The sequence below is a fragment of the Cnephaeus nilssonii genome, assembly GCF_951640355.1.
Source record: "Cnephaeus nilssonii genome assembly, chromosome: 11".
Taxonomy (NCBI): domain Eukaryota; kingdom Metazoa; phylum Chordata; class Mammalia; order Chiroptera; family Vespertilionidae; genus Cnephaeus; species Cnephaeus nilssonii.
This window is the reverse complement of record NC_137082.1, coordinates 25,409,719-25,431,468: the sequence shown is the minus strand read 5'-3', so window position 1 is coordinate 25,431,468 and position 21,750 is coordinate 25,409,719. Positions and strand designations below refer to the sequence as shown.

General features: G+C 43.2%; 1 protein-coding gene across 1 annotated transcript in view; it reads right to left on the bottom strand.

Moving 5' to 3' along the window:
• Positions 1-21,750, bottom strand: part of PAK5 (p21 (RAC1) activated kinase 5) — a gene marked incomplete at both ends in the record, with an annotated part of 97,958 nt that overhangs the window by 11,180 nt on the left and 65,028 nt on the right. Inside the window, 3 exons of the mRNA XM_079783302.1 lie at positions 5,313-5,439; positions 8,218-8,351; positions 10,700-11,191. Of these exons, the coding sequence (XP_079639428.1) occupies positions 5,313-5,439; positions 8,218-8,351; positions 10,700-11,191 (753 nt within the window). The remainder of the gene's footprint in view (positions 1-5,312; positions 5,440-8,217; positions 8,352-10,699; positions 11,192-21,750) is intronic.

Here is a 21,750-nt window from a genome sequence, read left to right as displayed (position 1 = left end):
ATGGATGCTTTTGAGCCTGGCTCCTGAGGGCTTCATATAATGCAGCGGTACCCAGTGCGCAGCATCAGCATCCCCTGGAAATTTGTTAGCGATGCAGGTTCTTGGGTACCACCCAGGATGACTGAATCAGAATCTCAGGAGGTGGGGCCCAGAGGTTTTGGTGTTCACTGAAATTTGAGAACCATTTTAAGAAGAACAATGACCCAGGGACAGAGGAACAGAGAGGTAACGGAAGGGGCGGGACTGATGATGATGCCCCCAGCTTAAGGCCCACTTTTTCAGCTGCCAACCCCAAGAAGAGAGGGAGGGCAGCACAGTGGCTAAGCTGGGACAGCGCGGGGGCCTCACCCAGTCCCTCTGCCATTTGGCAGAGTGCAGAGAGCAGTAGGAACTTGCCCGATACTGCACTACAGTATTAGAGCGAGCCTCAAACCTGAGTCTCCTGACTTCTCCTGCTGTGCTTCCTGCATTAGGAAAAGTAACCTCTGTGGAGTGGCAGGGAAGGGGGCACAGACAGAGGTTGGGTGTATCTCAGATTATTGGAAAGGAATGCATTTAATTTGTTACTACACAACCAGCCCTACAAGAAATGCTAAGTGAGCTTTTCAGGATGGAAGGACACTAGACAGTAACTTGTATCTACACAAATAAGGAACACCAGTAATTATGATAGATGCAAGCTAAAATACAGAATAAATGTATTTTTTGTAAAAAAAAAAAAAAAGTGATTTAACATGCCGAAATCTCTTTAAGAAGAGTATTTGGGAAATAATTACCAGGTCTTCTTCTAATTATACAATTCTAGTTATTTGAGAGACAAAAAAAACCCCTCAAATTCTAAGGGAGCCAGGCAAATAATATCAATGAATTAAATGGCCCATGTGGAGACAGTGGACAACAGGGGTACACAGCCTTGGTAAAGAGGCACTGACTTCCAGCTGATTGTCAGGGGCACAGTAAAGAGGGCATGGGGCAGTCATAAAGCGCTAGTTGCCAGTCTATGCCCCTTATCTATCCCTTACCCTCACTTCAAATCCCCTGGGAGAGAGAGCACAGACATGGTGCACTGTCTCTGGACATTATGCTAGTTTGGGTTCCCGCAAAACACACCCCAAGTGAAGGATTCAGTGCTGGGGAGGTACAGGGAACACTAGTGGTGAAATGGGGAAGTACAGCAGGGAAGGGAAGGCAGTCAGTCAAGGGTTAAATAATTACCAAGCAAGTTACCACAGTGTGAATTAAATCTCAATCCTGCTGAGGAAGTCTGGGAGATGGTGGAGGACATGTGCCTCAGAGCTATTCCATCCAAAGGCAAGGCCTGTGGTTTTTGCACACCAACTCCCATCATCCGTGTCTGGGCTGTTCCTGGGGAGTGCAGATGTTAATTCCCTGGAATTTCCAGCCTGCTTTGTGCTAGAAAAGCAGACAATGGTGGCCAGGGAAAGAGATGCAGGTGGTGGCATTGGGAGGTGGAGCTAGTGAACACTGACGTAGGAAATCATGGGTTGGGGGACCAGCAGTGGCTGCTTCCAGTGCCACTCACCCTCATCACGCCACCTCCATGACCGCCACGTGGGAATTCAGGCTCAGTGTTGTCAGATGCTTTGATTGTTTGCAGGGAAGACAGGAATCTGAAATTTCATAGGAAACCTCCTAATTTTTAAATTGTGGCAATTTATAATTAAAAAAAAAAAAAGACCATAAAGATCACTTGTGTGTGTCCCTTTTCAATAGGTGCACTGGGCTTAATAGGTTTGAATTTCATTCCAGCTAATGAATTTGATAAAAGTTAATCCCTCACTGTCTAGTGGCCCCTGAGTATCATCTCTCAAATGCAAGCCCCCAGCCAAGGGCAGATTGTGGATGAGTTGACTCAACGCTTAATTGTAAGGGCGGGGCGGGGGGAGGGGACTGCTCTCTCCCTGAGCATCTCCCTTGTGCCTTCTTTACTTCTGACAGTATTACCCAAATTACTTCATGTAATTCTTGCAACCACTCTGTGACATGCTATTAATTTTCCCTTTCAAGCCCCAAACACCACATCCCCTTTGCTTCTCACTAGATCTTATTTCTGCCATGGAAAAATAGTGAATGATTTACTTTCAGTTGATAGCAAATAATTTCCCTTCAGGTCTTTGAAGAGGCCAGAAAGGATTTGTCCTTTTAAATCTGAACAATTTCAATGTCATTAATTTTTTTTGGAAATAATTTGGAGGTAGCAAAGAAATGTGCACCCAACCCTCCCTAATGTTAGTATCTTATACAACTACTAGAGGCCCAATGCATGAAATTTGTGCAAGAGTAGGCCTTCCTTCTCCCGGCTGCCAGCACCGGCTTCCCTCTGGCACCCGGGACCCGGGCTTCCCTCACAGCCCAGGCTTTGTCTGGAAGGTCGTCCAGAAGGACGTCCAGTCTAATTAGCATATTATGCTTTTATTATTATAGATAGCTCAATATCAACACCAAGATATTGATGTTGGTACAGTTCATAGAGCTTATTCAGATTTCATCAATTATATCTGAACTCATGAGTGTATGTAGTATATGTATGTGTTTATGTACTCTGGAATTTTATTACATTGTAGCCTTGCATAATCATGACTACAATCAAGTATCCAACTGTACCAAACCCATAAGACTCCTTGGTATGTCCCCTGTATAGTCACCCACTCCTAATCCTTAACCCCTGGCAACTGCTAATTTGATGTACATTTCTATAATTACGTTATTTCATGGAGGTTACATAAACAAAATTATGCAGTGTGTATCCTTGAGGTTCATCAAGTATCCATTTATTCATTCCTTTTTTTTTTTTTTTTGCTGAGTGGTATTCTATGGCACAGATATACCACAGTCTGTTTAACCATTCACCCTTTCAAGGACATTTGGGCAGTTTCTTGGTGGGGTTTATTATGAATAAAACTGCTGCAAACATTTGTGTGCAAGTTTATGTGAAGAAATAAGTTGACATTGCTCTGAAGTGTATGTCACATGGCAAGTCCACTTTTAGTTTTGAAAGGTAATGCCTAATGTTTTTGAGAGTGGCTGTACCATTTTACATTCCCACCAGCCATGTATAAATAAGTGGGGTTATCCCTATTTTTATTTTAGCCATTTTGATAAATGTGTAGTGGTATCTTCTAGTTTTAATTTGCATTTCTCTAAGGGCTAATGACATTGAACATCTCTCAACCCTTAGATCTAGGCTTGATTGTGTGACTTACCCTGGCTAAAGGGACATTAGCAAACATGATGTAAGTGGAGGGTTCGAACTTGTGTGTGCATTGGGGCCTGCCTGTGTTGCTGCTCTTGGGAACCTTGCCACGGGCAGCACATGAATAGGCCTGTCCTAGTCAACTGGGAGATGAGTGATGTGAAGCCGGCACCTCCACTGCCCTGGCTGAGTGTCAGCCAAGCGCCAGGCAAATGAGTGAGGTCGTTAACTGCAGACTGATCACAAATAAAAAGTGAGCTCAGCTGATGCCACATGGTGCAGAGATGAGCTGTCCCAGCTGAGGTCAGTTCATATGCTAACTTGGAATTATGAGCAAATATATAGTTGTTGTTTTAAGCCACTAACTGTAGTTTGTTACATACCAAAAGCCGACTGCTATATACTCTCTTTAACAAATTTTTTAGTTAAAGCAATGCAAAAGCAGGGTTTAAAACTGCCCATTAAAAATAATCCAAAGTTTGCAATTACATATACATATATGTGTATTTATCTATATATATAAAAAGCCTGTGGCCATAACGCCATAACGACCAAACAACCGGTCACCAGAAGGTGCATAGAGCACCTCTCGATCCCTCCTCCCCACCCCCCAGCCCACGAGCCGCTCCCGTTGGCAGGGCTTGCGGCCCTTGTGGCTTGCAGGGCGCAGAGGGGCTTGCGGCTCGCGGGGCAAGGAGGGGCTCGTGGCGGCGAGCTACTCGCACGTGGCGGGTCTGGTTCTTGTGTGATTTCGGGCGCTGGGCCTCTAGTACACACACACACACACACACACACACACAGCTGTTCATTTGGAAAATAATTAATAAGTAATATAAGAATAAACTCTGTGTTTCACATATAAAAACATATATTTATATATATATATGAATTTTCTGCAATAAAACTGACAATCTTTTAAAAAGAAAAGCCAAAATGCTTGGGCATTTTCTTCTGGCTGCCCTCTGACCATTCATGGGCAAATTCTCACGTGCCATGAATGTTTTCCACATGGCTGAGCTTGCTGGGTTGTAACAGACAGATCATCAAAGGGACAGTTGGCTGCATTCATCCCAGAACTATTACCTCTGGTGGAAGTTTCAGGGAGGTTAAAAGGACCTAAAGAGTGAAAATCTACACTTCGAAACTCTTCCATTTCAGCCTTCCTTGGATTATCAGCTCATTCTTTTCTTGGCTGTGGAATTCTGTGTTCATTTGTACCATGGTGAGCTGATGAGTTTCACCAGCATCCCTTGAGCAGGTTGCAGTGATGAGAAATGCAGAAATCTGGGCCTGGAGAGATGCTAGTGTGATGAATATCTTCCATGTGTCCTTCTAGATCTATTCTCCTACCTTCTCTGAGCCCTGGGAGGCCAACCTGTATTAACCGCATGGATGACCTCTGATTTGCTTTTGCCAATAGGTAGCACCAATAGGAGACTGAACATTAGGAACAGAGTGAGGTTGGGGTCCTTATATCCCAGCTTCCATCCTGCAGGTTCCCTGTGGTCTGGCTTCCACCGAAGATCAGACTCCTGCCATGCAGCTCTCTTCACACAACAACCTCTATTTCCAGGTTCTAGTAACCAGTTCCCCACCTCACCCCTTCCAGTAAGAGTGGCGCTCCATTCTTGAGCACCACACTAATCCTCATACGCTTTTCTCATCCCTCATTTTTCTGCATCTGCCCACACCTTATTAAATGCTCCTCAAATTGCCCACTGCAGTTTGACAGCTGTTTCTTGCAGGGATTCTGATGGATACTGCAGACATGCATAGTCATGAGAATAGGGTGTACAAAGCCCTAGAAAAGGTCTCCGCCAACAAAAACAGGAGCATGGCAAAAAAAATTCCTATAGTTTCTATTACTTTCTACTCTCACTGTTAAGGTGAAAAATTATCCATCAAATTCAAGTCACAGGTAATTCTGACTAATAGAATGACACATAGGATGGTAATTTCCTTTTTGTAAGCCTTCTGGGAAGGGCAGTGGGTGACTTCTGACTAAAAAATTAGTGTTATAAGAAGTGTTCATAGGAGAACAATACCTAAGACAAAGTGACAAGGCAAAGCATTGAGGGGCCAAACAGGAAGATCTTACCCGCCCATCGCTTGTCAGGAGGATGGAGTCACTCTTTATGTCCCTGTGAATCACTCCTTGGTTGTGAAGGTAGGAAAGAGCTCTCAGAACTGACAGACACACAGTAGCTATCTGTTCTTCATTCATTCTAGAAAGGAAACAACATTTAAGGAACAAGGACAGATTTAAGAACAACCTTGAAATGATCAAAAGAGGAAGCTCTCTTGAGTTCTAGTGAATCAGCCCATGCCTGAAAAATCTATAGGCAAAGAAAAGGAAGTCGTTGGCATCTGACTTGCAGAACCTAAGGCTGGGTATGAGGATGCCAGGGGCCAAATATAAGCAAGAGACCCCCATTTGCTGGCTTCTGGGTCATTACTGCAAATGCACTACCTTGGACACCTCTAGGTAATTCCTTAGGTGTTGCCAAACCTCCTGGGTCCTGCAGAGGGAGTGCACTGAATAGCACCAAGGTTCCAGGTGTATCTGCTAGGTGACCTTGAGCAAGTCCTTTAACTTCCTCGGATCTCTTTTTACTTACCTTGGAAATGGGAACAACCACTGTTCTCTCCAAGGCTGGGCTCAGGCAAAGTGGCCTTTGGATCTCTGAGACTCGCCATGCCTTTCACTAGCCCTCCCTCACCCGCCTCTGGGAAATGGAGGTTTCTTATGCTCCAGGTCCTTCTGTCAAGGACATTGGACCTGCTAAGTTACTAATAACTGAGTGTGAATGGATGATCCTGTGATAGACGGGTCATGGGAATGAGAAAGACAAGTACAGCACCAGACCTGTGCTCCTCTGGTTTCAGAGGAGATTGCACAGGTGCTATGAGGTAGTTATTTCTAACCTGGGACTTCCTTGACAGAATGTAGCTGAGCTTATTCATTTGATACAAAATAGAGATTGAAAAGAAAGAGCTCTAGAGACATGGATCGCCAACGGAAGCTCCCTAGGGCAAGAAAGAAAGCCTTTCTTTTAGATATATTTTTATTAATCCTATATAATAAAAGCCTAATATGCTAAGTGTCCAGTTGTCTGGTCAGCCATTCAACCAATCAAAACGTAATATGCTAATGATATGCTAAGGCTGCTCAACTGCTTGCTATGATGTGCACTAACCACCAGGGGGCAGACAATTGACCGGTTGAGCAGTTGCTATGATGTGCACTGACCACCAGGGGGAAGACACTTCGATTGGTAGGTTAGCTTGCTGCTGGGGTCTGGACATCGGGACTGAGCGAGAAGGACCGGACACACCCTGGAGCCCTTCCACGGTCCCTCCCTGGCTGGTCAACCTCCCATGTCCCTCCCCGGCCCCAATCATGCAGTGGTGGGGTCCCCTGGTCTGGCCTGTGCCCTCTCTCAATCTGGGCTGATGGACCCGCCCCCTCCCCAAGTGCACTAATTTCGTGCACTGGGCCTCTAGTTGTTTTATATGTAAGTCATATTTGTTTTGTTCTTAGGTCTCTTCAGTATATTTGTTTCTGCAAATTAAGATTATCTTATATATTTTGGGGTGGGCATGTCAATGGCTATACTGCAGAGTCTGCCCACTGAAATGTTGGTGGAAAAGCTTCAGTGTCCTTTGGTTTTAAGATGGTCTACTGTAGCCGGAGAACTGCAGAGGTCATGATCAAAATTTGGCTTCATTTTAATGGAGAAACAGTAGCATATATTTTCTTCACAGGGTTTCCCAATGCTTGCTTGCATTCCCCCTATTGTTTTTCATCTGGATTCACTAATGATTTGGGTGCCATTTCAGTGAAATTAGCTTATATCCAATGACTCTCCTTCATGACAATCCTCTTAACTCTTTGGCACTTTACTTACCAGCAGGACTAAACTTAAAGTTTCCCAAATGTAACATTTTTTATCTGTTCCTTAGAACATTGCTTCTCCAAATGTGGCCCATGAATGAACAGCTTGGGCATTGCCCTCTAGCTTTTTAGAATGCAGAGCATTACTTCTCTCCACACTGAATCAGGGTCTGTCTTTTAATAAGATCCACAGGTGATTTGCATATTAAAATTTGAGAAGCACTGCCTTAGCATATTCTCTTTCCTCTGACTTCAATGCCCTTCTTCTCCCAGTTTCTGTCTTAGTGAACTCCTATTTATCTCTCAAAACCCATCTCAGATACTCCCTTTTTTTAGAAATCTTTCTGGGTACTCCCTGATAGAGACATTCAGGAATTCTTCTATGCTGCCTACATACATCTTTCTAATTCTGCACAGGTAGTATAAGTATTTGTTTCTAATCTGTGACTTCCTTGAGGGAATGGTTCTCAGTAATATTATTTTGTGTCTTTTGTATACCATCATATCAGAAACAGCCAGATACATAAAAAGTGATGGATAAACACTTGATGAAATGACCACAACTGTCATATCAGGGAAGTACATATCAGGTAATTACAATGGTAATTAACTACTTGCAAGACTCTTTAAAAAAACAGAATCGAAGAATTTTTCTGCGTTATAGAGGTTTGTTATTATGAAATAAAACTGATCTTCTATCTGCCCCTTCCTTCCCCAGGTACCCTTGGTGTATCAACACCTAGAAATGGCATGTCAACTCAGGAGAATGGAACTTAGTTTTAGATATCAAACTCTATGTAGAAATGGAAAATTCTACTATTTGTCACCAAAACTTCATTCTTGGTAGCTTGGTGATTTTTAAAATCAATGGGTATTAATGAACTTCTGGAGGGAAAGGAGAGTGTTAATTGAATGAATGAACTATACATACAGGATATTATAATAAGCACCTGGGGAATATAGAGGAAGAGGGTAGTCATGGCCTTGACTTCAAAGTGCTTACAATTTATGAAGAGTTCATAGGATAGTCATTGTGGCTTCACCCTGGAGAAGAATAACAAATATCTTGCATTGCTTGTCTGGATAATAATAAAAAAAAAAAACTTACCTGGTATGAGTGACGATGTCTGTCAAGGCACCACCTTCTAGAAATTCCATGACCACCCAGAGCTCGTCACTGACAAGATAGCTGTTGTACATGTCAACCACATTGTCATGGTGGTAATCCCGCATTATCACAACCTGGGCAAATGGAAAGAGACTTTTTGACTTGTGACAGTGAAATGTGGCTTCCTGTTCACTTGGGGTGACATTTGTGCTGTGAGTACAATAGATTGAGAGTAGCTATTAGAAATAAAGGCAATCAAGTCAGCAAATTTAGAGAAAATGTCAGGTCAACCAGACATTGGTCGGGGGATGGTGAGAATAAGGAGTGAAAATAGGCAGAACCAGGACAAAGGTTGCATCCACAGAGGGGGCTGAGCTTCCTGTTCTGGGGGGATGTGATTAAGATATCCCTAAGGATCTCCTTTGGAAGGCACCATCCACACTCTAGGGTTTGTTAACCTGATAAAGTATCACTAACTCATGGTTAAGTGAGTAAATGGTGAGTCTCACAAGTGAATGAACTAAACAGTTACTAGGGGTGGGGCCACATGATAACAACTTAAAATTTTTTAAATATATTTTTATTGATTTCAGAAGGGAAGGGAGAGAAAGGAATATCAGTGATGAGAATCATTGATTGGCTGCCTTTTGCATGTCACCTACTGGGGATTGAGCCCCCAACCTCAGCATGTGCCCCAACTGGGAACCATGACCTCTTGCTTCATAGGTCCACACTCAACCACTGAGCCACACCGGCTGGGCCCAACTTCACTTCTTGGGAAAAGGTCTGGGTGAATTTGAGAGAGGTTTGGGCTGAATATAGAGGATGGATCTTGATGGTAAAGACAAATATGACCCAGGCATCAAAAGGCTAACTAGAGTCTGTTTGCTGGAGAAAGCTTCTAGGAATTACTGCCCTATGGCTGCTTCTGGTGACATTTTTGGAATTAGCATTGAATCATAAATTATAGAGTTGTTTATATGAAATTATATTTGCCTGTCTGTTCTGGTATTGCAAGAAATACATTGAGGAAATCAGGAATTATGGACTGGGAAGAAGGTGAAGCCCACTCACCTGGCGCTGTCTGCGAGGTTCAGAGCATGGGAAAGAAATGAACACCTTGGGAGCTGGAGATCTGTGGGGCATCTGGTGGTTTCACATGCGCCACCACTGAAGACTCCAAAGTCACAGCTGATTGCATTTTTATAGTGTCTGTTTATTGTTCTGAGAGCTACATGTAAGTGGTACATTCTTTGCTAAAGACTGACATGTTATCTAGCATTGGAATCCTGACTTGATATCTTTAAGACTTAGATTTCTCATCTACAAAAGCTCATCTCTCTCTTCAAGATCCCCCATAAAATCATTAAACACTCCAAAATGTTTTGTCCCTGGACAAAAGTGTTCATTTTTTCTAACTACATACATTTGGGAACTCTCAAGTGATAAGCAAGTTTAAAAGGTAAAATAAGAAAGTGAAAAAATAGGTGCAACAAATAGAAAGGGTTAATTATTTAATATATCAAGATTTCTTACAAATCAATAAGACAAGTGCTACCACTCTAATTGAAAACGGTGAAAAGGCCATACAAGTCAATGTAAAAATATAAATATGGGCTGTAAACATTTAAAAATAGATTCAGCTTCACTAGTAATAACATGTTAATTAAAGCAGTAAGATTTATTCATGTCTATCAGATTAACAGAGATAACAAGATAGCATCCAATGCTAGTGAGGGTAAAACAGGACTACTGGTGAGGTCCAAATTGGTACAAACTCTCTGGAAATCATATACCATTTCTCTAAGTAGAAAAAATATAGAAAGAAAATACTGAAATATTAGCATGGAATATTTATTGGTTGTAGAATTATGAAGTTTTTAAAAATATATTTTCTGTATATTCTACAGGAAATAATCATTATCTCTATAGTTAGGAAAAAACGTTTTCAAGTTCCTAAAAAGTGATAGTTAGTCCATTGTTAAACTCACCTTTGTTTATTGTGATATAAAAAAAATGCCTAAAAAGGACATGGAATGTAATGTCCTTTGTAGTCATTTTTTTTTACATCACAATAGATGTAAAAAAGAGTAGCATGAGGCTTTAGAATCTGACATCATAGAGTAGCATGAGGCTTTAGAATCTGACATCATAGAGTAGCATGAGGCTTTAGAATCTGACATCAACCTGCTGTATGACTGTGGGCTAGCCATTTAACTAATGCGAGTCCAGATTTCCTTGTTGCTATGGTGATGACATCTTTCTGTTTCACAGAGTTGTGAGAATCACACCAGATCAATGCTTGGCACAGTGGCTTATACACATGAAGTGCATAGGAAGAGACTAGAGGGAAGGATTATGGGGGACGCTATTTTTTTAGTTTACATTTTCACTGTTTTCTAATGTCCTAACATGTACTATTTTTGAAATGGGAAATAAGAGTTATGTAAGTGAGAAAGGATGATTCAGACATGCCATCTACCTCATTAAAAAGCAGCTCTCGTCTCTGCTGCTTTCGAAGGTCCATTTTCTTCACTGCAACTTGTTTCCCTGTGTGTTTCTCGGTGGCGATGCACACGATGCCGGTCGACCCTTCCCCGATTTTGATAAAGTTGTCCAAGTACTCCCTGGGGTCTCCTGGGCTGACCACCAGCTGCAGAGCAGCCCGAAACTGTTCGTGGGACACCCTAGAGGGCTGCTGGTCTGAGGAGGAGCCCCAGCTGGGTGGGGGGTAGGTGCTGGATGAGATGCTGAGAGAGCTCAGGTAAGAAGCGGTGGAGATGTACTGTGAGCTGGTCTGTAGGGAGGGGTGGTGGTACAGGGTGGCTTTGTGGTACCCAGATGGGTACTGGTGGCTGCTTGAGGAATAGCCCGCTTTGCTTTGACTTTGAGGTAGTTTGGCGGGGCCCCTGGGGTAGGTGTCGGACCCTGACAGTGGAGGGCTGAGAACCATCTGTGCTCGATCGTAATCCACCTGGAGAGACAGACAAGGATGGAGAATATCCGCCTGTTACATCTGAATGCCACAACCAGTTGGTTAGGGAGCTAACACACGGCTGGTCTGAATGAAGAGCGCCACTGCACACCTGGTCATGGGTGAGGCTTATCTTTTAAGGCCCCGGTCATCCCTGCTCCCACCTTTTATCTGACTTCCAATCTCCCCATCCAGCCTCTTTCTTTCCTTTTCCCAAATTCCCCAGAAGCAGACTCTGAGAACTGGATTTGAATGCAAGTAGTGAGTGGGACACCATCTCTGGAGTTATGAAGTGAGACAGAGCAGAGGAAAATACCAATAAAAGATGAATTTTTATAACCAAGTTTTATAACTAAACATATCATGGTTAATTTTATGTTTTAATTTGGCTAGGCTATCGTACCCAGCTGCTTGGTCAAACACTAGCCCCGATATTACAGTAAAGGTAATCTAAGAGGTGATTAATATTTAAATCAGTAGGCTGAGTAAAACAGATTACTCTCCTTAAGTGGGTGGGCTGCATCTGATCAGCTGAAGGCTTTAAGAGAAAGATTGAGGTCACCTAAAGAGGAGGGATTTTTTAATTTAGATGGCCCTTGGACCCAAGACTACATCAACTCCCACCAGAATTTCTAGCCTGCCAACCATTCCATCAGATTCTAGACTGTCCAGCCCCCACAATAACATAAACCAATCCCTGAAAATCTCTCTCTCTCTACACACACACACACACACACACACACACACACACACACACCTTCCTGAATTCCCATACTAAAGGGTACTATATACTATTCACATACATAACCTAGCATATACATAAAATGGAAAACATGGCTCCTTACTGACAGCTTTTTATATTGTAGTCCCCCCTCATATTCCAAGGATACATGTATAAAACTCTGGATAGTACAGAACACAATATTTACTGTTTTCCCCTCTACATACATACCTTTTACTAAAAAAAAAAAAGAAAAAAGAAAAAAAGAAGCAATTTACAGCTTCTTTTTGGTATATTCAAACTGTCAGCATCACTACTCTTGCACTTTGGGGTCATTATTGAGTAAAGTAAAGGTTACTTGAACATAAGCACTGTAATATTGAGACAGTTGATCTGATAACCAAGACAGCTACTAAGTGACTAATGGGAGTGGTGGAATATATACAGCCTGGAGACACTGGACAGAGAGATGATTCATGTCCCTGGTGGGACAGAGTGGGATGGCATGAGATTTCATCATACTACTCAGAATAGTGTTCAATATAAATCTTATAAGTTGTTTACCTCTGGGATTTTCCATTAAATATTTTCAGGCGGTGGTTGACAACTGAAACCACAGAAAGTAAAACCATGGATAAGAGAGGCTAGTGTATAGCATTAAGCTAAACATATGCAATGTTCTCACTAAATAAGTACAAAAAGCCAAAATTTGCAGGGAGTTATGTGTGAAAGAGAAATTTGGTCAGCCCTCAAAGAGACACCAACAAAGAGCATTCCAGTCTGATTTGAAGAGTGGATTAAGGGAATTTGCAGGAGAATGGGAGGACAGACACAGCAGGGGTAGGGAAAGCCAGCGAGGGGCTTGTATGACACTCGGTATAGGTTTATACTTGTATGAAACTAGGTATAGGTTCCAGCAATCATCCTGTTTCAGGGATCAGAAGGAGTCACCCCTGGAGTGACTGAGATGAGGGATGGGAAATACACCACATCATACTGCGTTCACCTCATTGCTCAAGGCAGAAAGTGCTATTGATCAATGAACTCTTTCTGTAAGATCCTGGTGACAACACAGTGCTAGATACATAGAAGATGCTCAAAGATTTATTGATGGGCCCTCAGGCTCCTTCTTAACACAGTGCCTCAGAAAGTCTCCACCACTCTACTGGAATGTACATGGAATAACATTTACATACCTCCTCACCCCATCCACCCCAAAGATCTAGGTCTACTTTAATATGGTGGATACTGACCACATGTGACTATTTAATTAAAATCAATATAAATGAAATGAAATGAAGATAAAACTTCAATTCCTTAGTCATATTAGCTACATTTTGAGCATTTTTAAACAGTCACTGCATCAATAGCACGGGTAGAGATTTCCATCACTGCAGGAAGTTCTATTGGGTGGCACTCTTCTAGATGGATTAATTGCTCCCAGGCAGTATATTCATTGATTCATTTATTCCAGCAACTATAATGTGATAGGCATTATTGCAGGTACAGTGAGAAAATCCAGTTATAATAAAAATGCATGGTATTTTTGCTCTCCTGAAGCTTATATTCTAGAGAAGGAGACAGACGATAAATAAGTAAACCAATACATAGACAGTATGTGGTCCAGTAGTGATAAGTGATAGGAAGAAATATAAAGCAGAGTGAGGGGGCTGAGAGGAAGGAGGTGCCATATTGGACAGAAAAGTGCTTTCTGCCCTGAGGGGGTGCCATTCAAGCAGCAACTGGTTGAAGTGAAGGAACAAGCCCCATGAATGTGTGGGGCAGGTGTGATCCAGCCAGAAGGAGAAGCACAAGTAGGATTTCTGAGGCACATATAGTCTTGAGGAACAACATGGAGGCTCTCCTGGAGTGGAGAGGGAGGCAGTTTGGAAGAATGAACAGAGAAGGGTTTTGGGGTGTGGTAACCAATCTCCATGATGGCTCCCAATAATCCCTGTCTTCAGACACTTATATCCTGGTGTCATCCAAGAATATGATGGGAATGATAGTAAGTGCCTTCTGAGGCCAAAAAAGTCACATGGTTTCTTGACCTTTTCTCTTGGGTCACTTGCTCTGGCTTTCTCTAGTTGGCACGTCATGAGAACACTCAAGAATCCTATAGAGAGGTCTAAGTGGCAAAGTCTCCTGCCAAGAACCAGGTAGACTGAGGCCTCCTGCCAGCAGCCATGTGAGTCATCTTGGAAGTGATCCTCCAGCTCCAGTAAAGCTTCAGGTGACTGCAGCCCTGATTGACATCTTGATTCCAACCTCAGGACAAAAACACCCAGCTAACCTAGCCATGGAAACCTGATGCACAAAGAGTATATGAGATAAGAAGGGCTTATCGTTAAGCCATTACATTTGGGGATAGTTTGTTACACAGCAATAGATACCTAATACATGGAGGGAAACAGTGTTCTGTTAGGATCATGTTAAGTTTGAGAGCGTTATTAAGCATCCATGTGGAGATGTCACTTAGGTGACTTAAACATGCCTGAGTCCAGAGAAGTGTTGCCACTAAAGACATGAATCTGATCAGTATTTAGTTGGCATTACAAGCCATGATGTTGAATGTGTAAGAGAAGGTCCAAGGACTCCAACATTTAGAGACCAGAAAGATCAGGAGAAGGCGTGGCCAGTGACATAGGAAAAAAAAAGCAAGGGACTAGGGTGCCCTGGAGCCAAGGGAGGGAAGTATTTTGAGAAGAAAAGAGAAATGAAGCATGTTGACTGCTACTGAGAAGTCAAGTAGACTGGGGCATGTTGCTTACTGGATCTGGTAGCATGGTGGTCATCTAGAGAAAGGCTGATGTCCCAAGCTCCTGTGCCATCACACAGCATGACTAAAGCCTATTCCACAAGTCAGGGAGCAAGATCTGCACACAGTGGGCTCCTTAAAATTGCTACCATGGCCTGGATGGCATGACTCAGGGTTTGAGCATCAACCTATGAACCAGGAAGTCACGGCTTGATTCCTAGTCAGGGCACATGCCCAGGTTGCAGGTTCAATCCCAGTCTGGGGCATGTAGGAGGCAGGCAGTCAATGATTCTCTCTCATCATTGATGTTTCTATCTCTTTCTCTTTCTCTTTTCTTCTCTGAAACCAATAAAAATATATTTTAAAAAATTGCTACCATGGCACCATTCTCAGTTCTTCTGTTCATGACCCCTCAGGACAGTACCACCCTGATGCACAGCTTGTAATGCAGCCTTCCCGGCCTGGAGAACACCTTTGCAGTTGAGTCTAGATCTCAGACAGCCTCCCACCCAGCAGCAGCGACCAGGGAGCTGTTAAGCCATGTCCTCTCCTGACTGCAGAGCAGAGAGAACACATGCTTTTAAGTGACATACTTGTTAGGGCTGAATTCTGACTCTGACGGCTTTAGTCAAATCACTTAGCCTCTCTGAGCCTCAGTTTCCTCATTTGTAAAATGGGGATCATAATACCTCCCTCACAGGGCTTTTATGAGGCTTAACTGAGGCAACCTAGAGCATCCAAGCGTTTAAGAAAACACACCTTGAGCTCGAAACCTTTTATCTGCCATTTAGAAGTTGTGTGACATTAGGCAAGTTATTTAAATTCCCTGTACTTCTGTTTTCTCATCTGTAAGATGGTGGTAATAATTCCTACTTCCATAGGTCACTGTGAACTCTGAAGTATTGAATACACATCAATATATTCTAGGTAGTGGTATTATATAAAGTGCTCAGCACAGCAGGGGAAATGAAAGAAAAAGTAAACAGTAATTACAATATTAATAAATTAGCTAGCACTTATTGAAGATGTACAAGGTATTAGTGACATATATTCTTATACATTAATCCTCAAAACAATCACAAAGGTTCCTTTAATTACAATATGTGAAATATTGTATTATAATTAAAATGCTATATTCAAAATCAAGCTGGTTTTTTTCTAAGTCCCTGGATTTTGGCCATATACAAGGAAAACTGGTGCATATATGTGATGACTGTAGGGGGAATAAAATTTCAGTATAAAATAAATAATTGGGTTCTTTCTACAAACTAACCTGCAACCTTTATGTGTATAGGACAATACTCCAACCAACTGACCCACCTGGCTAAGGCAAGATATATTAAAAATAAAGAAATTGGCCCGGCCAGTGTGGCTCAGTGGTAGAGCGTCAGCTTGTATACCAATAGGCTGCTGGTTAGATTCCCGGTCAGGGGCACATGCCCGGGTTGCAGGCTTGATCCGCAGTAGGGGGTGTGTGAGAGGCAGCTGGTCAATATTTCTCTTTCATCAATGTTTCTATTTGTCTCCCTTCCTCTCTCTCTAAAAAATATACATATATATCAATAAATTATTTTTTTAAAATAAATTGCATCCTTTAGGAATCACAGACACTACTCCACACTGCATTGGGCCACCTTTCTTCTTTACTGAGCATCAGCAGCATTGTCAGGATCTAGGTTAACAGCAGGCATGTGGCATAAAGAAGAGATGCTTGCCTGCATGAATGGGCCATGTTTTAGTTATACAGAATGAGGAGTCATTCCCTGGGAGCTAAACGTTTTTGAAATTAGGTCTGTGAGACAAAACAGTGCTATTGTTTTTCATGCCTGCTGCGGAGTCTTCAAAAAGTAATGGATGAGGAGCAACCACTATCATAAGAGACAATTTTTGAGCCAAACTCGAGGTGTACTCATCAAAGGACAATAGACTGCTTGTCTAGACTGAGGGAACATGTGATCTTCCCTGCTGGCTTTCATCCATTCAAGGAGATGGTAGGTAAACAGCTGACTTTGTGAAGGAGAAATGCATGCGTGACCCTTTTCGAGGCCACCATGTCGCTGACCCATGCCCTCAGTTGGGTCTTGATGACCCCAATGTGGGATTCATGATGGTGAGTATTGCTGGCTAGCACATTTGTGGCAGGCCTCGTTCCTTTTTACTCTGACAGTCAAGCAGGGGCAATTTATTCCATGTTATTGTTGATAAAACTGAGGCTCAGGGAGGAGAAACTGCTCCCAAGTAATACAAGGCATGTGGCCCTGTGGACCTAAGATTATATACACCACCCCATTCTTTTGCTCAGGTCAGTCCTTTACTCCCACTGTGAGGGTATCTAGATGGCCCACGTGCTTGGCATACTGACACCACAGGCCTGCTTTCTTCCCTGCCTTGCCACTTCTACCATTGGCTGTCACCTCCCTGATGTGTATATTCACGGCTGGACACTCTCTCTTTAGTAAGATGCAGGGGTGTTTTATTAGGCCCCTTCCATAAACCAAATTCTCTGTTAGAAGTCTATTCTTGCAGGATGGATAACATTATATCAATGATAATGATACTTTACATTTGCTGAGTGCTTTCCATGTGCCAGGGGTTGTTCTAAGCACTTTATGTACATGGTTGCATTTAAACCTCAAGTTACACAATGAGATGGACCCCATAATTGTTCCATTTCACAGAAGAGAAAACTGAGGCATGATGAGTTTAAGTAAGCCCTTCAAAATTCTCAAAACTAAGTAGAGTTAGAATTCAAATCCAGACAGTGCTACTTGAGGACCTGGGCCCTTGATACGATCAGAAAGTAGAGGGGGACAGCACAGAGGTGGGCGCAGAGTGGAGTGACAAGTACAGAGCTAAAGCCTGTTAGGGTGTTTCATGGGGACCCAGATATCTAAGAAGCCTGGAGCATAATGCAACAACTGGGCCAGAAAATGATGGATGAGGGAGGAGGGAGATGTAAGAAAAATTACGTTGTTGGATTTTTTTGTTTTGTTTTGCAAGAGAACATTTATTGAGTACATTACAGAGGTAGAAGCAATTCCTAGAAGAAATGGGCTTAGAGAACAAGTTATGGAGGTAAAGGAAGAGCCCTTGCAGGTTGGGAGTGAAGAAGCTAATGGTAGTGTGCGGGGCAGGGGAGAGGAGGAGGGCAAAGGGAAAGCCATATGTGTGTGCTCCCAAGATGGAGAGACCCTAAGTGTTTTTCTTTTTCTTTTTAAACAGTCTTGGCTTAGAGAAATCAGCTCAAAATATACGAAAAGAATAATCATCAGAGCAAACTAAAATGATCATCTATGTGCATAATCCATCACTTTCATTTCTGCTTCGGCCAGGGCAGAATGCTGTGTTCAGCTACAACAATGCCCAAACATTCTTCTGTGGACTCTTCCAAGAAAGACAGCCTAAGCTTTCTTTTGTAACAAGGCTTCCTGGCTCTTACATGGTTCCTAAATTATTATAATTATTTAATTGTCTTGCTCTAAATAGTCTTTCCCATGATATCCTATATTTGGAAGTGAGTGAAACAGAAAGGATGAACTTGTCCATTGATACTGTTTTGCTCATATACACACACATCCATGCATGTAAGAAAGACTTGCGAAGGAGTAAAGCTTGAACTATGCAACCTTTTCTACAACCTGTGGTATATTCAAGGAAAAAAAAGAGTATATGTGGAGTTCATATGAGCAGGCCTATAGTATTATGAGAGAGATGTGGGGATGAATTCCACAATGCAGTGGACTTGGATGAGCAAAAGGTACAGATATTTAATAAACAAATACAATGAACCTCCCGCCATCCACACCCCAAACCATTTCCAAAAGATCTAAGCCAGTAGTTTACCTTTGAAGACCTATTGCAAGGGCACAGGAACCAGAGCAGGGGTGGGAATCTGCTACGCTGGAGTGAAAACAATGAAGAGAGACTAGGAAGTCTATTCCCCACGCCTCCGAACAGAGCAGCCTTGTAATTGTGTGATAAAGTAACTTCATAGAAATGAGACCACGGTCTGCATACTTTTGAGAGGGGTTTCCATATGGCAAGATGTAATAGGAGAAGACTGGATTGTTTGGGCAAATTATCACCCAGGCTGCTAAACTGCTTAGCTGCTGTTCCAAGGCCACTAATTGTCACGGAAAATTGGATACCTTCCGAGAAGGAATTCTCCCTACAGGGACCTTTTAAAATGCTGAAAGAATGTGCAGGCAGTCTTGATTTCCTTTCTCTCTGAAATGGCTAATGACATCCATTCATTGTTTCGTTTCCTGAGGCCTTTTAGTATACCATATAAATGAATTCTTAAAGAAATGTGCTTTTTCCGTGGCTCTATTCAAACCCGATCAAAAAGTAAGAAGGACAAAAACAAAAACAAAAGGCTGTATTACATGGAAGTAAATAATTCCTGGTTAACAGCTCTGCCAAACTACCCTTCCACAATGCACACAACATCTCCAAGGATAGGGTCAGACACAGGCTTGTGATGTATCAAAATTAAACGTAATTATAGCAATGAATTCATTTAATCAATCAATTTCACCAGTGGTGCTCCGCGGTGGACAGGGCATAAAACTCCACACAGCTATCAATAGCTCTGATTACAGCTGGCTGTCAGCCAGAATTCCCCTGATCCATGTTAGTTAAATGCACATTAATCTGAATTTGGCAGTGTAATCAAGGACCTAACTGAACTGTGAAATTGAATTCTGCAGTAGAACATCATTTGACCATTTTATGCCAAGGCTGGAAAAATGGGGTTGGTGGGGGAGGGGGCAGAAAGAAAAGAAAGGGGAAAAAAATCCTGCTTCAGCATCTATTTGTCACTGTGGCCTTCTGTACCGGTGACAGGGAGGCCGTGGCTGGATTGTTCTGGACGGAGCGTGTGTGTGTGTGTGTGTGTGTGTGTGTGTGTGTGTGTGTGTGTGTATGCGTGTGCGCGCTCCCAGAGGATGGGGACTGCGGAATGTTCCGTGAAGGATGGAGAGTCGCCCTTCCACTCCCCGCGGTGATGGGGGCTGTGAGGCAGCTAGTTCCAGTGCATGAGCGTGATGCTCCAATACGCCTTTCCAGGTACAACAGAGCAGAGGGAGTGCTCATCGCCAACACGACAAAGCCAGCCTGGGCGCTGCTTGCTCCACATAAATCAAATGTGGGATAAGAGGGAGCCACAGGCCTCTATTACCTGAGCAAGGAGAGGACATCTCAAATTATCCTCATTCGACTCAATGGGAAATGTAACAGGACCAGCCTTGGATTTGGGAAAGGCAAAGAATTCTGTGGAAAATCAGTAACTGGCTTCCTCTGGAGCGACATTTTGGAGCCTGGTAATGAGGGGAAGGGGATTCAGTAGACCCTGGGACTCAAATGTGTGTTTACTCTCATCAGTCCCTCTGGGTATGCTCTACAGATAAATTCTCCCTGCCACGGGCAGGGAGCTGCTGGCCCTCAGGTGGGGGCAGACCGCCTGGCCTGTAGCCGATGGGCTCCTGTGTCTCCATCCTTGAATTTCCAGCCCCTGCTTCTCCCTCTGAGGTGGTTGCTGTCCTGAGAGCTCCAGTCTGCCTCTTGGATCGCTGGGTGTTAGGGAATTGTTCCATCTCCAATTGCACCCTAATAAAACAGTAGCTGCTATCCCTCCTCAAGACACAACTGTGACATGTGCCCAACCACGGTCAGTTTCCTCCCGATGACTTCTTTTCACTTACAAAACGGAGCGGCCCTGTTGTAGTCGCTCTGGCCGATGACAAAGGGACACAATTGGCACTGATGTTCGGTTTCGGTAAGAGGCAAGCATGCATTATCTCTGTTGTGCGGGGCGGGGGCCTAATGCTTCAAGGAATCCACTGAAGACCCTGATGCAGGATGCTTAGGAAGTAAGTGAAGTTCGGATGGTCAGACAATTGCTGGATTTCCCAACTGCATGTAGCAGAAAGTCATTCACCATATTTAGTAGTTTTTGCAAGCCAGTCTCCCACACCGTGACATTGGATTCCTACTTAGGCACATAGGAATTTACACCTTATGACACAGAGTTGGAAGACTCATGCTCTTCCCTGCCTTACAAAATACATGGCAAGCTCACACTGAGAGAGTTCAGACAAGAGGCTTATGATCTCTACAAATAGGCAAACCCTGGTAATTTAAAGAAATGAATAAACCTGTGACCTCCTGGATCATAGGCCGATGCTCAACTACTGAGCAACACCAGCCCCAATGTCTCAGCTTCTTGATGGTAAAAGAGATGATCTTGAATTCTTCTAAATTGGTTACTGTCTACAAGATGCTTAGCACAATGCTGGCATGGAGTAACCCTCAGCACCACATCACAGCTGCCATCCATTCACACACTGATGCATATAGACTTTGTGCATTACTAGTTAGGCTCTGTAGTTATTAATTTAACCCTCACGCAACATGATAAGACAGGGATGCTCTTTATCCCCACTGTATAGATAAAGAAGTAGAGGCACAGGTAAGCAGTTTATCCACCCAGTTATAAGGGACAATATCAGGACTCAAACCCTGGGATCCTTAGCTGCCAAAAAGTCCTGGAGAAACAGGAGCCATAGAACAGTAGTTCTCAACTGGGGCTGCGTTTGCTCCCCCTGCCTCCCTGACATTTGGCAGTGTCTGGAGACATTTTGGTTGTTACGAGTGAGGGATGCTATTAAACATCCATCCTACAGTGCCCAGGACAGCCTCGCACAACAAAGAATTATCAGGCCCTAAACGTGCATAGTGTCAAGATTGATAAATCCCGCTATAGAGTGATGCAACCCAAGGGGAACCTCATTGCTGCAGGTGTCAAAAGGAGCCTGTAAGGCTTGCCGCCCACAGAAACTATTCCTATGCCATTTGGGGATGTACAATATCAGTGAAGGGGCTGAGCCTAGAAAGCTGGGTCCCAGCTCTGCTCTGAGCTGACTGACCCAGCTGTTGTTGAGCCTCTCAAAGCCTATTCCCTCATCTGGCTCAAGAGAGCAAGAGAGTCTGCTTCACAGGGCTGCGCAGTGCAAGGCAGCACAGAGAGTGCTCAGAACTGGCAGAGCTGTGATTTTGTCGGGGGCTTCTCAGGGGTTGGAT